The sequence below is a fragment of the Eptatretus burgeri genome, chromosome 10 (genome assembly GCF_056783735.1).
Source record: "Eptatretus burgeri isolate ZD-2024b chromosome 10, Ebu_testis_v1, whole genome shotgun sequence".
Lineage (NCBI taxonomy): Eukaryota > Metazoa > Chordata > Myxini > Myxiniformes > Myxinidae > Eptatretus > Eptatretus burgeri.
The window spans coordinates 28,129,454-28,146,377 of record NC_140970.1 but is presented as its reverse complement, the minus strand read 5'-3'; the positions used below and the strand labels follow the sequence as shown (position 1 = coordinate 28,146,377).

The 16,924-nt window shown below is 54.5% G+C and overlaps 1 protein-coding gene across 5 annotated transcripts in view; it reads right to left on the bottom strand.

Annotated features, from left to right (window-relative positions):
* LOC147018169 (lysine-specific demethylase 2B-like) overlaps positions 1-16,604 on the bottom strand; it is a 110,039-nt gene extending 93,435 nt beyond the window's left edge. The window contains exons 1-8 of one of the 5 annotated variants that reach the window (XM_085897587.1): positions 16,354-16,604; positions 15,993-16,131; positions 9,920-9,998; positions 9,768-9,814; positions 9,494-9,672; positions 9,221-9,327; positions 8,950-9,043; positions 3,363-3,464 (exon numbers count right to left, since the gene is read on the bottom strand). In XM_085897587.1, coding sequence (XP_085753713.1) covers positions 3,363-3,464; positions 8,950-9,043; positions 9,221-9,327; positions 9,494-9,672; positions 9,768-9,814; positions 9,920-9,998; positions 15,993-16,131; positions 16,354-16,383 — 777 coding nt within the window. In that variant the 5' untranslated portion in view covers positions 16,384-16,604. Of the gene's footprint in view, positions 1-3,362; positions 3,465-8,949; positions 9,044-9,220; positions 9,328-9,493; positions 9,673-9,767; positions 9,815-9,919; positions 9,999-15,992; positions 16,162-16,353 lie in introns of all 5 variants that reach the window. The other 4 variants (XM_085897586.1, XM_085897589.1, XM_085897590.1 and 1 more) reach the window with 4 other exon arrangements.
* Positions 16,605-16,924: the final 320 nt, after the last annotated feature.

Here is a 16,924-nt window from a genome sequence, read left to right as displayed (position 1 = left end):
CCGTCTTCAGGTGTCAGTAGATATGCTGATCCGCCACAAGTCACAATTATTTCCTCCCGTGTAACTTGCTGGCATATGCGTCTTGGCTCCAGAATCGAGTGAGGAGTTCAATGAACTGTTGCTTGTTCTCATCATTGCTCAAGAAGAACTTCCAATCTGCAGGTTTTTTTAGTGTTCCCCCCTTCAGAATCAGTTTGTCCCCGGATCCTCTCCTCAGTCGTTCCATCGGCTTCACAGAGTTGGGTACGTAGCTATCTGTGCTAAACACATCACCTGACTTCGGCAGGATGTTTTACACTTTATCGCATATCTAGCTGAAGTTACCTGGTATCTCCTTTAGGAAGTAGAAACAGGCATTGCCATCGAAAATGACAAGTGTTTCGTCATTCGGAGGTTGCTGGTCCATGTTGCTGGCCATATCTGGCCCATGGCCTATCATATTTACCTTCGCATTCTGCGAAAGGTTATGTATTGGTCGCTGTGTATTTATTTATTTATTTGTGAATATGTGTGTGTGTGTGTTTGTTTGTTATTCGCATAACTCAGAAAGTATTAAACCAAATCGCTTGAAATTTGGTGGGATGATGGGTTATTATCCAAGGAGCATTTGATTAGATCGGGTCAAAGGTCAAGGTCACGGAAAGGTCAAATTCGTATTTTTACCATAGCGCGGTCAATTTTGATCTAATTGGCATGCAACCGATGCCAAAATGTTCAGAATTCATTGCCCAATCTTGTGATGGGCGACATGACACAATTACATCATTACCCTTGTTAGCGGTTGGGGGTCAAAGGTCAGTGGGGTCACGACCTTTCAAAATATGCTGTTTTTGTCATAACACGGTCAAATCAAAACCGATTTGCATGAAACCAACACCAAAATGTTCACTGTTCTGTTCCCCACACTCTCATGCCAAGAACAAAAAGTAGCGGACGCGAACGTATGTGCTCCATCGAGTGCCCATTCTAGTTCAAGAAATATAAGGTAAGTAAAACCGTTTCTTACTATCATTAAATAGTCTGCACCTGCAATAAAATTCATATAATGTCAAATATATTTATTGAGGAATACGGAGTGTTGATTTTGTGTTTATTCGAAATATAGGGGATATATATATATATATATATAATTACATTTACATTTAATGTACAACACTGTTAGACATATACAGATGATCAGAATGCAATTATCTTCAATTTGATGCATCATACATGTATATTGGATATGCTTTGGGCCTTCTGCATGCCATTTTGATTCCATCCATAAATTGAATTTGACACAAATCGATACAAGTATAATTTTAGAGCACCCCTATTCAAAAGGTCAAAACAGGTTGTGCATCCCAAAATTTTCAATGTTGGCATTCATATTAGTGTTCAGTATATGCAGGGGATTCAGAAAAACATAGGTTTGCCGGGAGGTAGTAGGGGTGCACGGTGGCCATATCTGGCCCATGGCCTATATACTCCGGTACTGAGAGTGCTGTGAGGTGTGGTGATACCATCTCCGACTTATTTCCAGTTATTACTGGAGTTCGTCAGGGGCGTGTACTGACCCCCACACTTTTCAGTGCTTGTATGGACTGGATTCTGGGGAGGATGTTGCCGATATCAAGCTACATAGCATCGTTTGGGAATGTCAAGATCTCTGACCTTGATTTCACAAATGATGGAGTCATCTTTGCAGAGACTGGATATCCTTTTGGGGGGCCCTCGAGGTGCTGAAGGAGGAATCGGAGCCACTGGGATTATGGGTTTCCTGGGTCAAAACTACGATCCAGACTTTCAATGATATCTTGGATGCTGCTATCTTGTCTGTACCTGTTTGTGGTGAGGATGTTGAAGCCACGGAGAGATTCACTTACCTTGGCAATTATATTCATGTCTCTGCTGGCTGTGAGCCAGAGGTCAATAGACATCTGGGTCGGGCCTGTGGAGTCATGGATTCACTGGACCATGGTTGATACCTGTGCAGGACGAAAGTCTGAGTCTTCAGGCCCTTGGTGCTTCCAGTCTTGCTCTACGGATGCGAGACTTCGACTCTGACCAGGGATCTGAGACGGCGACTAAATTCCTTTGGTACCAGGTCTCTTCGGAGAATCCTTGGCGATCGCTGGTCGGACTTTGTGTCCAATGAGTAGTTGCTGAGAGACTCAAATGAGATTTGTTACCTGCATAGTCCATGAGCGTCAGCTGCAGCTGTATGGACATGTGGCTCGTTTTCCTGACACTGATCCTACTCATCTGATTCTCTCAGTAAGGGAACCTCATGAGTGGAGGAGGCCAATCACATGCCTCGTAGTTGCAGCAGGATGATCAGCATCTCAACTCAAGGAGTTGGGGATGGGCCAGGTATCTGCCTGGGAGATGGCCAGACAGAGGCCCCTGGAGTACCGGCGGAAAGTGGACAGACGCAGTGACGCACTGCTCCGGCAGCGCATGCTTCAATACCTGACCTGAATTATTTCAGACGTACTTGAAGCATTGCTTTCACCCTCCGCTATTACAGTTGTTAAATGTAAAGCACACACGAGGGGGAGCGATAGCATTGTTAAGGGAAACGCCATGGCAGATAACGCTGCAAAAATATCTGCAAGATCACCAACAGCCATGGTCACATCCCTGCTTGTAGCTAAGTCTTTGAAGAACTCTCCATCTATTAATGACATACTTGCCTCGTGCAGTGGACGAATCCGAAAGACAATCTTGGCGTGATGCAGGATGCAAGATCGACAATGACTCAGGCTTGTGGACAAAAGATAAGCGAGTGGTGGCACCAAAAGCAATGCTACTATGGGCTGCTCGCATGGTGCATGGGATTGGCCATACAAGCAAAGAGGGGATGTGGAATATCATTTGTAAAACCTGGTATGGTCCTGGATTCATGTCGGTAGCAGAACAATATTGTAAGACATGCTTGATTTGCCAAAAGCATAAACCAGGTAAAGGGCATCAAGCTGCTCAAGGACCATATCCACCACCATCAGGGCCATTTGTACACATTCAGATGGATTTTATCAGCATGACCAAGTGTAATGGGTATGAACATGTATTGGTCATAGTCAATATGTTCACAAAATTTAGAGGCTTACATGCAGGAAGGCAGATGTGATTACAGTGGTGAAACTCTTAATTTGGGATTTCATATGTCGGTTTGGAATTTGTGCAAAATTTCAAGTGACCAGGGGCCGTATTTCACTGGTGAAGTGGTTAAAGAATTGTGCAAGACATTGCACATTAACCAACATCTGCATTGCCCATACCACCCCCAATCTGCAGGTGTGGTAGAATGCCACAATGGAATTTTGAAGAACTGGCCAAAATTTGCATACAGACCAACATTACGTGGCCAGAGGCTATACCTTTGGCACTAATGGCGATGCGCTCAACACCAAGAAAGAAGACGGGACTTTCACCCCATGAGATTTTGATGGGACGACCAATGAGAGTACCATCCTCTGCACCTGTGAGCGTAAAGGAAATGGACATACACCAAATGCATGATACAATGCTCACCTTTTGTATTGGATTAACCAAGACTGTGAGAACATTTCATTCAAAGGTAAAGGAAGCGTTGCCAGAAGCAGCAGCTGAGGAATGTCACGACTTTATCTCAGGAGATAACGTGCTCATTAAAGTACACAGAAGAGAGAACGCATTACAACTGAAGTGGATCAGGCCATCATGAATAATGATTATGCAGAGATGAATCACCAAAGTACCAGTGTAAACGTAATACTAATTATCTGAGGGCTATTTGGGTGGAAGGGAGGGGGGGTGGTTTTCATGATGACAACGTTGACTGTGGTACAGTTGTCACACAGTCAAGCCGTCATCGTCAAATAGATATAAAGTCCGGACAAATTGTCAACAAAGAATTGGATTGGTTGACCTGATGAATGTGGCCTCCATTGCAAGAAGGTGAGTTAAATTGCATTGACTCAGGATTTTACACCAGCAAATACGATATTGCTCTGCACACTGAGGACAATTCAGTAGATGGTAACCAATTGCAGAAGCACAGGGAATAGTTGTCGTACTAATTACATTCTTACAAGCCCGAGTTGGTGGTCTCTGTTCAGTGGACTGACCCTGTCTGATCTCCAAAGGGACATGTTCAATCCATCCAGCCATCGATTGGGACCATACTCTGCGCAGAGCGTTGGTGCTGGCGAAGCAGTCTCCTTGGCTATTGGGCACAATACTGGATGGGTCGTCACTCCAACACAGGATACCAGCAAGCTGGCATTCATTTTGCCAACCTCAGAAGGATGACAGGCAGAGTCAACCCCACCTGGTATTAATTCAATAGCCAAGTGGGATTTGAACTCAGGATCCTAGGATGCCAAGCCCACCACCCTAACCATTAAGCCAACATCAGGCATACATGTTCAATACGATCCATCAATCTCAAAGTTGTGCAGCCCACGTACCTAGCATCACACTGGTACTAAAATTCGTAAATAATCTTACTTCTCGGAGAGGCGGGCAGAACATCTTTTTGGACTGACCGAAAGGTGGTGAAATGAACCGGCGGGTGGTGTAAATTCCTCATGCTTGAACAGCATAGCAAGAATGGTACACTGTCTGTTTGATCTGGTTTTCAAACCATTGAGACACTTTGCCTTTCCAAGGTAGATATAGGTATACAGGACATTTACCAGGTCAGATTGTAGGATTCTTTGGTGGGTTCAGGAATATATCTTCGTCTTCTTCTTCTTCTTTCGGCTGCTCCCGTTAGGGGTCGCCACAGCGGATCATCCGTATGATCAGCATAGTGATTTGGCACATGTTTTACGCTGGATGCCCTTCCTGACGCAACCCTGGTCGCCTCTTACGACACAGGGATATGGTACACCTATTTTAACCAGGGTATACACGAGGCCCAGTACACTGGTACTCACTTCGCCGACCTCGGAAGGATGACAGGCTGAGTCAACCCCCTGGTGTATTAATTCAGTGGCCCAACGGGGCTTGAACTCAGGACCTTTTGGATCCCAAGCCGCTGCCCTAACCACTGCGCCAACACCAGGCTTATGAGTTCAGGAATATATATATATATATATATATATATATATATATATATATATATATATATATATATATATATATATATATATATATATATATATATATATAGTTATGGTTCTCGGAACCATATGCAAACAAACATAAAGTTGTCCTGAAGTTAGTTATGCCATTAAGTATACGAAGCCCTCCTTGTGTGTAGTGGGCAAGTAAAAGGGGGTGCGTTGGGGTGTTTTTTTAGTTAGATCAATAAATCATTATATCCCTCCATTACCATCCACGGTACAATAGCGCTTGCAGCCCTCGGTTCACTGGCCACAGCGCACCATTGTCCATCTGCTGTCTCCGGAGGCTTGTTTCTCGAGGCAAAATCTTCCCGTTCGATGTTCCAGTTCCACGGTTTCCCCAAACGTTCCAATTCAATCTTGGCTGTACCACCGTCCACCTTCCTCAAACACGCATGGAGTGGGCGGGCTTTCCCGGCCTGGCCGAAATCCCGCCCAGAAAGGGCGGACCCCATGAAGGCCCTGTCCAATCAGGGCAGACAGTGACGTCAGCTTCACCAAGGCCCCTCCCCGCCCAGGGGGATCGATAAATTAAGACACCATCCTCAGAGTAGAATGAGAGTCAGAGAGTTCGTTGGTTGGTAGTGAGAGAGTTTGGTGGGTTCGTTGGCTGGTTGCAAAGAAAGAAGGAAGGTCGTTAGTTGAGTGGCTGAGTTGTTTGGAATTCTGGAGTTCTGTGGTGGAGTCTTGAGTTTGGCGGTTGAGTAGGTCCCTTGCTGGTTGGTTGAAGAAGGAAGGTCGTGATCATAGAGGGCCTGCCCACGTCTCGCCTCGGCGGACCGTCTCTTGTGCTGGTCCGAGTACACCCGACCTTGACTGGGTCTCTCGTTGGGTCCTGTCTGCTGCCCCGTTCTACCTTGGACTCTGCGCTCTCCACCCGGGCTCCTTCGCAGACACGGTCTCCACACATGTGGCTGTGGGCCGAACTGCACGACCTATGTCAGGTGCCGCACCACGGAGCGTCCCTTCCCTCGGAACGTTCAGGTACCAAAAGAACTGCAACCTCAGCTCCCTCCCTCCCTGGCTGCAAAGTCTTTTGCCATTCAACTGGGTTTATTTTGTCTGAGTGTGTGTCTGAGTGAGTGGCACCTGAAATTAAGTCAAATTGTATAAGTTTTTGATCATTGTAATTCTTGCCTGTATTATTCTCGCGACAAGTCTGCTCTGTGTCCTCTTTTGTAAGTTGCTGTAAAATTGTCGCACGACATTTCTCTTCTGTCCCCTGTATAACACACCAATAAACTTGCACCTCTACCACATGACTTTCCTTGCTTAGTGTAAATAAATTATTGGAGAAATGTTGCCAGTTCGTTTTTGTCTTTTCCTTCATTGGTCCAGCATGGTTCGGATCAAAGTTTAGCCGGGTCTTTATCCCCGATAATCGGTTCATTCGAGCCGGAACGTCCTTGGCAGTTCCGCTCGGCTGCATCCGATCCGGAATTGGGAGTTGGTACTCTACCGTAGTTGGTAGAGTGATCCGGTTCGGGCAAGGCGTACCGAGTTCGAGGTTCCCCGATAGTCGAAACTACATGGTTAATTAGGGAAACTGATTACACCTGGCAGGAAGACCCTCGACCCTATGCTATGCTGTTGAGGTATTGGTGTCCACGGTCGGTTCAGCGACCTACCAAGTCACGGAATTATCCGTGAGCGATGGCCTACAATTCCGGGAGTCTGGTGGGAGACGACGTAACTTCCCCCACCTAGTGGTCGTTCTCGCCACCGGTTACGAGATTGTATTATCCTTCCAAGTTCGTCATTGTCACACTCCCTCGTGTGACATTCCCCGAGTGCACCGGGGAGGGACCTCCGGCCCGCAACGATATATATACAAATAATTAAAAAAAAAAAAATATATATATATATATATATATATATATAAAATATATTGTTGTGGTTGACAAAATTCGCAAGCCACCATTCAGGTCCCTTAGGTGAGATATCTCTAAGTATATGTGTAGTTAGGCCCAAACCCGTTGTTTAGAGGGAATAAATGTCATTCATTCGGGCTGCGACCCCTCGAGATAGCCGTTTTTCTTTTACTATCTTTATTTTGGACCAGCCGCCATTACTACCATTACTACCACCACCAACCACGTCTCAACAGCCATCACACAACAACCACCAACCGCAACGCCGCTTCACAACAACAACAACGCCAACAGCCACGACCTTTACCATCACAACTCGCCCTCGCAACCATCGCATCACCGCCATTCCCGCGCCGCTTGTGGGCACCGATACTGGACTCGAGCAGGGCGCGCACCGAGCAGCGGGTGCAAAAACACCAACCTTTCCGAGAAATTGGATCAAAAACGGTTCACGCCCACTTCTGTTCCGTCCTATCAGTGAGCATGGGGCGATTTGGCCCCGCCTCCAGGTGCGTCGGAGTATAATCGCTATATGCAGATTCGCGGATAAAAAAGCATTCACGCCCACTTTTCTTCTGTCCAATGGGGAGCCAGCCAGAGGTAGAGGGTCGAAGGTGAAGGAGCGAAGCCACGGGGGCTATAAAGGGCCGCATTCGCTCGCCAAAAAGGCAGTTGAGTTGAGTTAGAAAGAGTCGGAAAGAGTCAGTCAAGGAGAGTGGAGAAGAGAAGCGTCGGAGAAAGCAGTTGGACGGAGCTGTGGAGAGTTGGAGAGGTGGCGGCGGCGAAGGCAGTCAAGGGGGCGCTCGTGTCAGAGTCGGGGAGCTGCGGAGAGGGGAGGCCGATAACGCGACCGAGGTCGCGGTGGAGACGCTCGTCGCGGGACCCGAACCAGCGAGATATCCTCATCCCCCCAAGCATCAACAACCCCCTCCTGTTTCCCCCCGCGCTGCGATAGTGCGAGAAGGGGGCCCCGTTCCCACCCCATTCCAGACACTGTCCGCGAGGCCCGCGGAGTCGGGGCGCCACCGCCATTTTGCGGCTCATCACCAGACGGGTAGGCTCGACGCGGTCTCGGCCCCAGGCCCGTCTGCCCCCTCATAGGGGAGGGTGGTCCCTTTTTCTTTTGCTTTGAGTATATGTGTTGTCGGCGCCGTCTGTGAAGTAAAACTGTATAAGTGTTGCCGTGTGCTCAGTAGTCGGTGGTAGATCTGCATTGTGTTTCTCTTTTACATTTGCTTTTTGTGCATTATTGTGGTGTTTCTTCTTTTGTTACATTTGCTTTTGGTGTATAATTGTATATGTGTGCTATCCGTGTGCCATCGCGAAATAAATGTGCTTTATGTTGAACTGTTTTTCCCGTTTCGCTTCGTCTTTTCCTCTATTGAATCTCCATCTTACTTCACGTAAAGGGTTGGTCGTGGGCTAAAACGCCCGATAATTAATCGAACTGTCGGGGTTGACGATAACACCGCTCGGTTATCCCGATAGTACGGAACGGGTCGCTTAAAGTGGCCCGTGTCCGAAGTCGACCTGCGGCGAGGTGCGATCGCCCGGTCTACCCTCCGTGTGGGTCCTTAGGTAGGTCGAATTTGGCGAGCAACCCTATCCCACGCGGGGGGCCGATTGGCACGATCGTGGTGAGGCCGAAAGGCCCACCCGTGACTAGTTCCCGGCGTTAGTCCGAGAGGGTCACGACGGGATTGTCCGTCCGGTGGGCGACGTGCCGCGATTCGAGTTACGTGGCCGTCCGCACGCCGGCGGGCGCGAATCCGCAACAATATATATATATATATATATATATATATATATATATATATATATATATATATATATATATATATATATATATATATATATATATATATATATATATATATATATATATATATTCTGGCAAGTTTTTGTTCTCCCACATAAGAAAGAACAGCAACCATTGGAAAAGGACAATGTCATTCTCCCAACATACAGAGCACTTCTGGACTCACCTTCCCTCCTCGCAGGATGTGATACCAAACTGAGGTGCCACCGAAGTCGATATGGAAGTCTGTGTAGCATCCCTTTACACTCATCAAGCAGTACCTGAATCAGGGTTCAAATTAAAACAGCAATTAAGACAAGAGACCATGAGAGGAACTGCTGTTATGCTTGGACCTGAAATAGATTTCACTACTTTACTTATTTTCTTGATATCCGAAAAATATTTTAAATGGACCGTCTGATTCTGAGGTGTCTGTGACACATCAGCTACAAACTCACTTTTGCACCTTCGGATACTTCATTTCTGAAATAGCATTTGTCGTCTCCGTCTGCCGTTCCTTAAGTTTTCGTGGCCACATGGCGTCCACCCAATCCAGCTGATCGACCTGAGAAAGGCGAGGGATGATAAGCAACTTCAATAACTCAAGTAGAGAATCAAGTGGGGATTGAGTTAAAAAAAAAATTGAAGACCAAGAAGCAATGGTCTGCTTTGTGAAAGATGTGGCCGAGTGGGAAATCGTATAAGATGTAATACACAGCAGTGTTTCTCACCACGGCTGGTCTCTGCACAAGTTCCTCAAGCCGAGTGTGAGAAAATTCCAAGCTGATGACGTTGTATAGCTTTTCCCTCTCCTTTTCTGGAGTGTTGTAATAGCGTGCCCACTGCGACATGGTCATCTCTATACCTTTCTGCGTCATAACGTCCATGACGTCAATGATCCGTCGACTTCCTGAAAACAACAGGGTAGGGAGTTTTGACAGTGTTGTGACAATAAAACAGAGCAGCAGAAAGGGCCACAGAGATGGAGCAGTATGTGAGACTTACCGACATGCATCTTCACATCATTTACGCCAAAGTCTGATCCTGGCATCCTATGTGGTATAGTGAGGCATTGGAGTCAACAACTACAATACAAAACCATAAGAAGAAAACAATGGCGCAAGTTTTATTCATCTTGACACCACAGCGATTGTTACCGAATGTCAAGCCCCTCTGGCGACTCGAACACAAGTGGAACACGGAGGCCCTCTTCTTGCACATAACGGTACGTGAAGTCTGTGAAAAGGGGATGGAGTGGGGTAGGAAGCCCCAGTGCAGGTTATCACACACATACATCAGTCCAAATGGTCAAACATATTCACTTATAATGAACATTTAGTGCAGATAAAAGTAGTGCCAACAAAAACAAGAGAGGTACATGAGAAATAAAATAGGTAAATCACAGAGGATGGAAGCAAGACATACAGTGGGGAGAACAAGTATTTGATACACTGCCGATTTTGCAGGTTTTCCCACTTACAAAGCACGTAGAGGTCTGTAATTATCATAGGTACACTTCAACTGTGAAAGACGGAATCTTAAACAAAAATCCTGAAAATCACATTGTACGATTTTAAAATAATTAATTTGCATTTTATTGCATGAAATAAGTATTTGATACATCAGAAAAACAGGACTTAATATTTGGTACAGAAACCTTTGTTTACAATTACAGAGCTCAGACGTTTCCTGTCGTTCTTAACCAGGTTTGCACAAACTGAAGCAGGGATTTTGGCCCACTCCTCCATACAGATCTTCTCCAGATCCTTCAGGTTTCGGGGCTGTCGCTGGGCAACACAGACTTTCAGCTCCCTCCAAAGATTTTCGATTGGGTTCAGGTCTGGAGACTGGCTACGCCACTCCAGGACCTTGAGATGCTTCTTACGGAGCCACTCCTTAGTTGCCCTGGCTGTGTGTTTCGGGTCGTTGTCATGCTGGAAGACCCAGCCACGCCCCATCTTCAATGCTCTTGTTGAGGGAAGGAGGTTGTTGGCCAAGATTTCGCGATACATGGAACCATCCATCCTCCCCTCAATACGGTGCAGTCGTCCTGTCCCCTTTGCAGAAAAGCATCCCCAAAGAATGATGTTTCCACCTCCATGCTTCACGGTTGGGATGGTGTTCATGGGGTTGTACCAATCCGTCTTCTTCCTCCAACTAGGGCGAGTGGAGTTTAAACCAAAAAGCTCCATTTGGTCTCATCAGACAACATGACCTTCTCCCATTCCTCCTCTGGATCATCCAGATGGTCATTGGCAAACTTCAGACGGGCCTGGACATGTGCTGGCTTGAGCCGAGGGACATTGCGTGCGCTGCAGGAATTTAATCCATGACGGCATAGTGTGTTACTTATGATTTTCTTTGATACTGTGGTCCCAGCTCTCTTCAGGTCATTGACCAGGTCCTGCCGTGTAGTTCTGGGCTGATCCCTCACCTTTCTCATGATCATTGAGGCTCCACGAGGTAAGATCTTGCATGGAGCCCCAGACCGAGGGAGACTGACTGTTATCTTGAACTTCTTCCATTTTCTAATAATTGCGCCAACAGTTGTTGCCTTCTCACCAAGCTGCTTGCCTATTGTCCTGTTGCCCATCCCAGCCTTGTGCAAATCTACAATTTTGTCCCTGATGTCCTGAGACAGCTCTCTGGTCTTGCCCATTGTGGAGAGCTTGGAGTCTGATTGAGTGTGGACAGCTGTCATTTATGCAGATAGAGTTCAAACAGCTGCAGTTAATATAGGTAATGAGTGGAGAATGGGAGGGCTTCTGAAAGACAAAACTATCAGGTCTGTGAGAGCCGGAATTCTTACTGGTTGGGAGATCAAATACTTATTTAATGCAATAAAATGCAAATTAATTATTTAAAAATCATACAATGTGATTTTCAGGATTTTTGTTTTAGATTCCGTCTTTCACAGTTGAAGTGTACCTATGATAAAAATTACAGACCTCTACGTGCTTTGAAAGTGGGAAAACCTGCAAAATCGGCAGTGTATCAAATACTTGTTCTCCGGTTTGGGTCGGCGGAAACGAGGGCGCGCGGGCGGTTTGGGGCGGCGGAAACGAGGGCGCGCGGGCGGTTTGGGGCGGCGGAAACGAGGGCGCGCGGGCGGTTTGGGGCAGCGGCAACGAGGGCGCGCGGGCGGTTTGGGGCCGCGGCAACGAGGGCGCGCGGGCGGTTTGGGGCGGCGGCAACGAGGGCGCGTGGGGGGTTTGGGGCCACGGCAACCAGGGCGCGCGGGGGGTTTGGGGCCGCGGCAACCAGGGCGCGCGGGGGGGTTTGGGGCCGCGGCAACCAGGGCGCGCGGGGGGGTTTGGGGCCGCGGCAACCAGGGCGCGCGGGGGGGTTTGGGGCCGCGGCAACCAGGGGCCGCGGGACCAGGGCGCGCGGCAACCAGGGGCCGCGGGACCAGGGCGCGCAGGGGGTTTGGGGCCGCGGCAACCAGGGCGCGCGGGGGGTTTGGGGCCGCGGCAACCAGGGCGCGCGGGGGGTTTGGGGCCGCGGCAACCAGGGCGCGCGGGGGGGTTTGGGGCCGCGGCAACCAGGGCGCGCGGCCGCGGCAACCAGGGCGCGCGGGGGGTTTGGGGCCGCGGCAACCAGGGCGCGCGGGGGGTTTGGGGCCGCGGCAACCAGGGCGCGCGGGGGGTTTGGGGCCGCGGCAACCAGGGCGCGCGGGGGGTTTGGGGCCGCGGCAACCAGGGCGCGCGGGGGGGTTTGGGGCCGCGGAAACCAGGGGCCGCGGGATCAGGGCGCGCGGGGGGGTTTGGGGCCGCGGCAACCAGGGGCCGCGGGACCAGGGCGCGCGGGGGGGTTTGGGGCCGCGGCAACCAGGGGCCGCGGGACCAGGGCGCGCGGGGGTTTGGGGCCGCGGCAACCAGGGGCCGCGGGACCAGGGCGCGCGGGGGTTTGGGGCCGCGGAAACCAGGGGTCGCGGGATCAGGGCGCGCGGGGGTTTGGGGCCGCGGCAACCAGGGGCCGCGGGACCAGGGCGCGCGGGGGTTTGGGGCCGCGGCAACCAGGGCGCGCGGGGGTTTGGGGCCGCGGCAACCAGGGCGCGCGGGGGTTTGGGGCCGCGGCAACCAGGGCGCGAGGGGGTTTGGGGCCGCGGCAACCAGGGCGCGCGGGGGTTTGGGGCCGCGGCAACCAGGGCGCGCGGGGTTTGGGGCCGCGGCAACCAGGGCGCGCGGGGGTTTGGGGCCGCGGCAACCAGGGCGCGCGGGGGTTTGGGGCCGCGGCAACCAGGGCGCGCGGGGTTTGGGGCCGCGGCAACCAGGGCGCGCGGGGGTTTGGGGCCGCGGCAACCAGGGCGCGCGGGGGTTTGGGGCCGCGGCAACCAGGGCGCGCGGGGTTTGGGGCCGCGGCAACCAGGGCGCGGGGGTTTGGGGCCGCGGCAACCAGGGCGCGCGGGGTTTGGGGCCGCGGCAACCAGGGCGCGCGGGGTTTGGGGCCGCGGCAACCAGGGCGCGCGGGGGTTTGGGGCCGCGGCAACCAGGGCGCGCGGGGGTTTGGGGCCGCGGCAACCAGGGCGCGCGGGGTTTGGGGCCGCGGCAACCAGGGCGCGCGGGGGTTTGGGGCCGCGGCAACCAGGGCGCGCGGGGGGTTTGGGGCCGCGGCAACCAGGGCGCGCGGGGTTTGGGGCCGCGGCAACCAGGGCGCGCGGGGGTTTGGGGCCGCGGCAACCAGGGCGCGCGGGGTTTGGGGCCGCGGCAACCAGGGCGCGGGGGTTTGGGGCCGCGGCAACCAGGGCGCGCGGGGGTTTGGGGCCGCGGCAACCAGGGCGCGCGGGGTTTGGGGCCGCGGCAACCAGGGCGCGCCGGGGGTTTGGGGCGGAGGCAACGTGGACGCGCGGGGGGGTTTGGGGCGGCAGCAACGAGGACGCGCGGGGGGTTTGGGGCGGCGGCAACGAGGACGCGCGGGGGTTTGGGGCGGCGGCAACCAGGGCGCGCGGGGGGGTTTGGGGCCGCGGCAACCAGGGCGCGCGGGGGGGTTTGGGGCCGCGGCAACGAGAGGGCGGGCGATGGCAACGAGGGCGCGCGGGCGGTTTGGGGCGGCGGCAACGAGGGCGCGCGGGCGGTTTGGGGCGGCGGAAACGAGGGCGCGCGGGCGGTTTGGGGCGGCGGAAACGAGGGCGCGCGGGCGGTTTGGGGCGGCGGAAACGAGGGCGCGCGGGCGGTTTGGGGCGGCGGAAACGAGGGCGCGCGGGCGGTTTGGGGCGGCGGCAACGAGGGCGCGCGGGCGGTTTGGGGCCGCGGCAACGAGGGCGCGCGGGCGGTTTGGGGCGGCGGCAACGAGGGCGCGCGGGCGGTTTGGGGCGGCGGAAACGAGGACGCGCGGGCGGTTTGGGGCGGCGGAAACGAGGGCGCGCGGGCGGTTTGGGGCGGCGGAAACGAGGGCGCGCGGGCGGTTTGGGGCGGCGGCAACGAGGGCGCGCGGGCGGTTTGGGGCCGCGGCAACGAGGGCGCGTGGGGGGTTTGGGGCCGCGGCAACCAGGGCGCGCGGGGGGTTTGGGGCCGCGGCAACCAGGGCGCGCGGGGGGGTTTGGGGCCGCGGGAACCAGGGGCCGCGGGACCAGGGCGCGCGGGGGGTTTGGGGCCGCGGCAACCAGGGGCCGCGGGACCAGGGCGCGCGGGGTTTGGGGCCGCGGCAACCAGGGCGCGCGGGGGTTTGGGGCCGCGGCAACCAGGGCGCGCGGGGGTTTGGGGCCGCGGCAACCAGGGCGCGCGGGGTTTGGGGCCGCGGCAACCAGGGCGCGCGGGGGTTTGGGGCCGCGGCAACCAGGGCGCGCGGGGTTTGGGGCCGCGGCAACCAGGGCGCGCGGGGGGTTTGGGGCCGCGGCAACCAGGGCGCGCGGGGGGTTTGGGGCCGCGGGATCAGGGCGCGCGGGGGGTTTGGGGCCGCGGCAACCAGGGGCCGCGGGACCAGGGCGCGTGGGGGGTTTGGGGCCGCGGCAACCAGGGGCCACGGGACCAGGCGCGCGGGGGGTTTGGGGCCGCGGCAACCAGGGGCCGCGGGACCAGGGCGCGCGGGGGTTTGGGGCCGCGGCAACCAGGGCGCGCGGGGGTTTGGGGCGGCGGCAACGAGGACGCGCGGGGGTTTGGGGCGGCGGCAACGAGGACGCGCGGGGGTTTGGGGCGGCGGCAACGAGGACGCGCGGGGGGTTTGGGGCGGCGGCAACGAGGACGCGCGGGGGTTTGGGGCGGCGGCAACGAGGACGCGCGGGGGTTTGGGGCGGCGGCAACGAGGACGCGCGGGGGTTTGGGGCGGCGGCAACGAGGACGCGCGGGGGTTTGGGGCGGCGGCAACGAGGACGCGCGGGGGTTTGGGGCGGCGGCAACGAGGACGCGCGGGGGTTTGGGGCGGCGGCAACGAGGACGCGCGGGGGGTTTGGGGCGGCGGCAACGAGGACGCGCGGGGGTTTGGGGCGGCGGCAACGAGGACGCGCGGGGTTTGGGGCGGCGGCAACGAGGACGCGCGGGGGTTTGGGGCGGCGGCAACGAGGACGCGCGGGGGTTTGGGGCGGCGGCAACGAGGACGCGCGGGGGTTTGGGGCGGCGGCAACGAGGACGCGCGGGGTTTGGGGCGGCGGCAACGAGGACGCGCGGGGGTTTTGGGGCGGCGGCAACGAGGACGCGCGGGGGTTTGGGGCGGCGGCAACGAGGACGCGCGGGGGTTTGGGGCGGCGGCAACGAGGACACGCAAGCACCCGGGGAGGGGGTGGAAGGGGATGCGAGAGCCGCGGGGAGGGGGGCGGAAGGGGACGCAAGCACCGCGGGGAGGGGGTGGAAGGGGACACGAGCACCGCGGGGAGGGGGGCGGAAGGGGACACGAGCACCGCGGGAGGGGGGCGGAAGGGGACGCAAGCACCGCGGGGAGGGGGTGGAAGGGGACGCGAGCACCGCGGGGAGGGGGGCGGAAGGGGACGCGAGCACCGCGGGGAGGGGGGGCGGAAGGGGACGCGAGGACCCCGGGGAGGGGGTGGAATGGGACGAGAGGACCCCGGGGAGGGGGTGGAGGTGCAGAGAGATAAGAACTTTAAAAACCAAAAAAAACAGGAGCCTCAATGAATTTATGTTGAAAGTTTAGAACAGACATGATACCACTTTGGAAAAGTAAATCTAATTCGATCAGATATACTTTAAACAAAACAAAAACAACGAGACGATCAACGGCAGTGACTGTGGAGGAAAAAGGCACATTTCGGGGTTGGGGGGGGGGATAAATAAACCTCACCTTTGCCCTTCATGTATCGAACAAAGTTGCCGTTGTATCGGTCGCTCCTCAATTTTTCTTCCACATTAAACGTTCGTTTCCCTTCAATCTCATCATCGGAAATATCCTCAAGCTCGTAACGCCTGCGAGCCACAGAGCGCTGAGGGAGACGCACAAAGAGGCGGGGAAGCTGAGGTTGAGGCCGTGTGTCCGTGTGAACACCTCAGCCGGGTCACCGCGGCACACAAATCCAACAGAATTCCGTGTTCACTTCCACAAAACTTTCCACAAACCTCCCCAGTCAATCGAGCACCGACACAACAAATTAAATAATCGCAACAATAATACCGGTAAAAAAATGCCGAATCGAAACGTCTCTCACCAATCGCCTCCTTCCGCCAGGTCCGTCCATTGCATCGCACCCTCCCCGCACCACTCTTTGTTGTCGCTGTGCTCACCGAAGTCGTAACGTCCGTCTGTCGCCGACTACCTCAACTCGCCACAGGCGCCATTTCCATCTGGAAGCGTCACTTCCGACAGCGAGTCACTTACGTCCTGTATCTGTCGTCACATCCGGAAGCCATGACGTCCTACCCACGTGGAATCGTAATTTTCGACAACAGCTTCGCACTGTTTCCCAAAGCTCTTACAAAGGATAATATTTCATTGTGTTGCACGTTCTCTCATGCGGAACTGAGATTATACACGAGGGGGTGGTGGGCGGAGCTAGGGGAGGAGTTCTGCGGCGGTGGGCGGAGTTAGGGGAGGAGTTCGGCGGCGGTGGGCGGAGTTAGGGGAGGAGTTTGGCGGCGTTGCTCTACCTGCTGATTGGCTGCATAAAACAATGAGGCGGGAAAGTACGTACGATTTAAGTGAATACGTTATGGATTCGGAATCGATTTGAAATTCAGTTTGCCGTCTGCATTTTTACTCTGATGTGTCGCTGTGTCGCT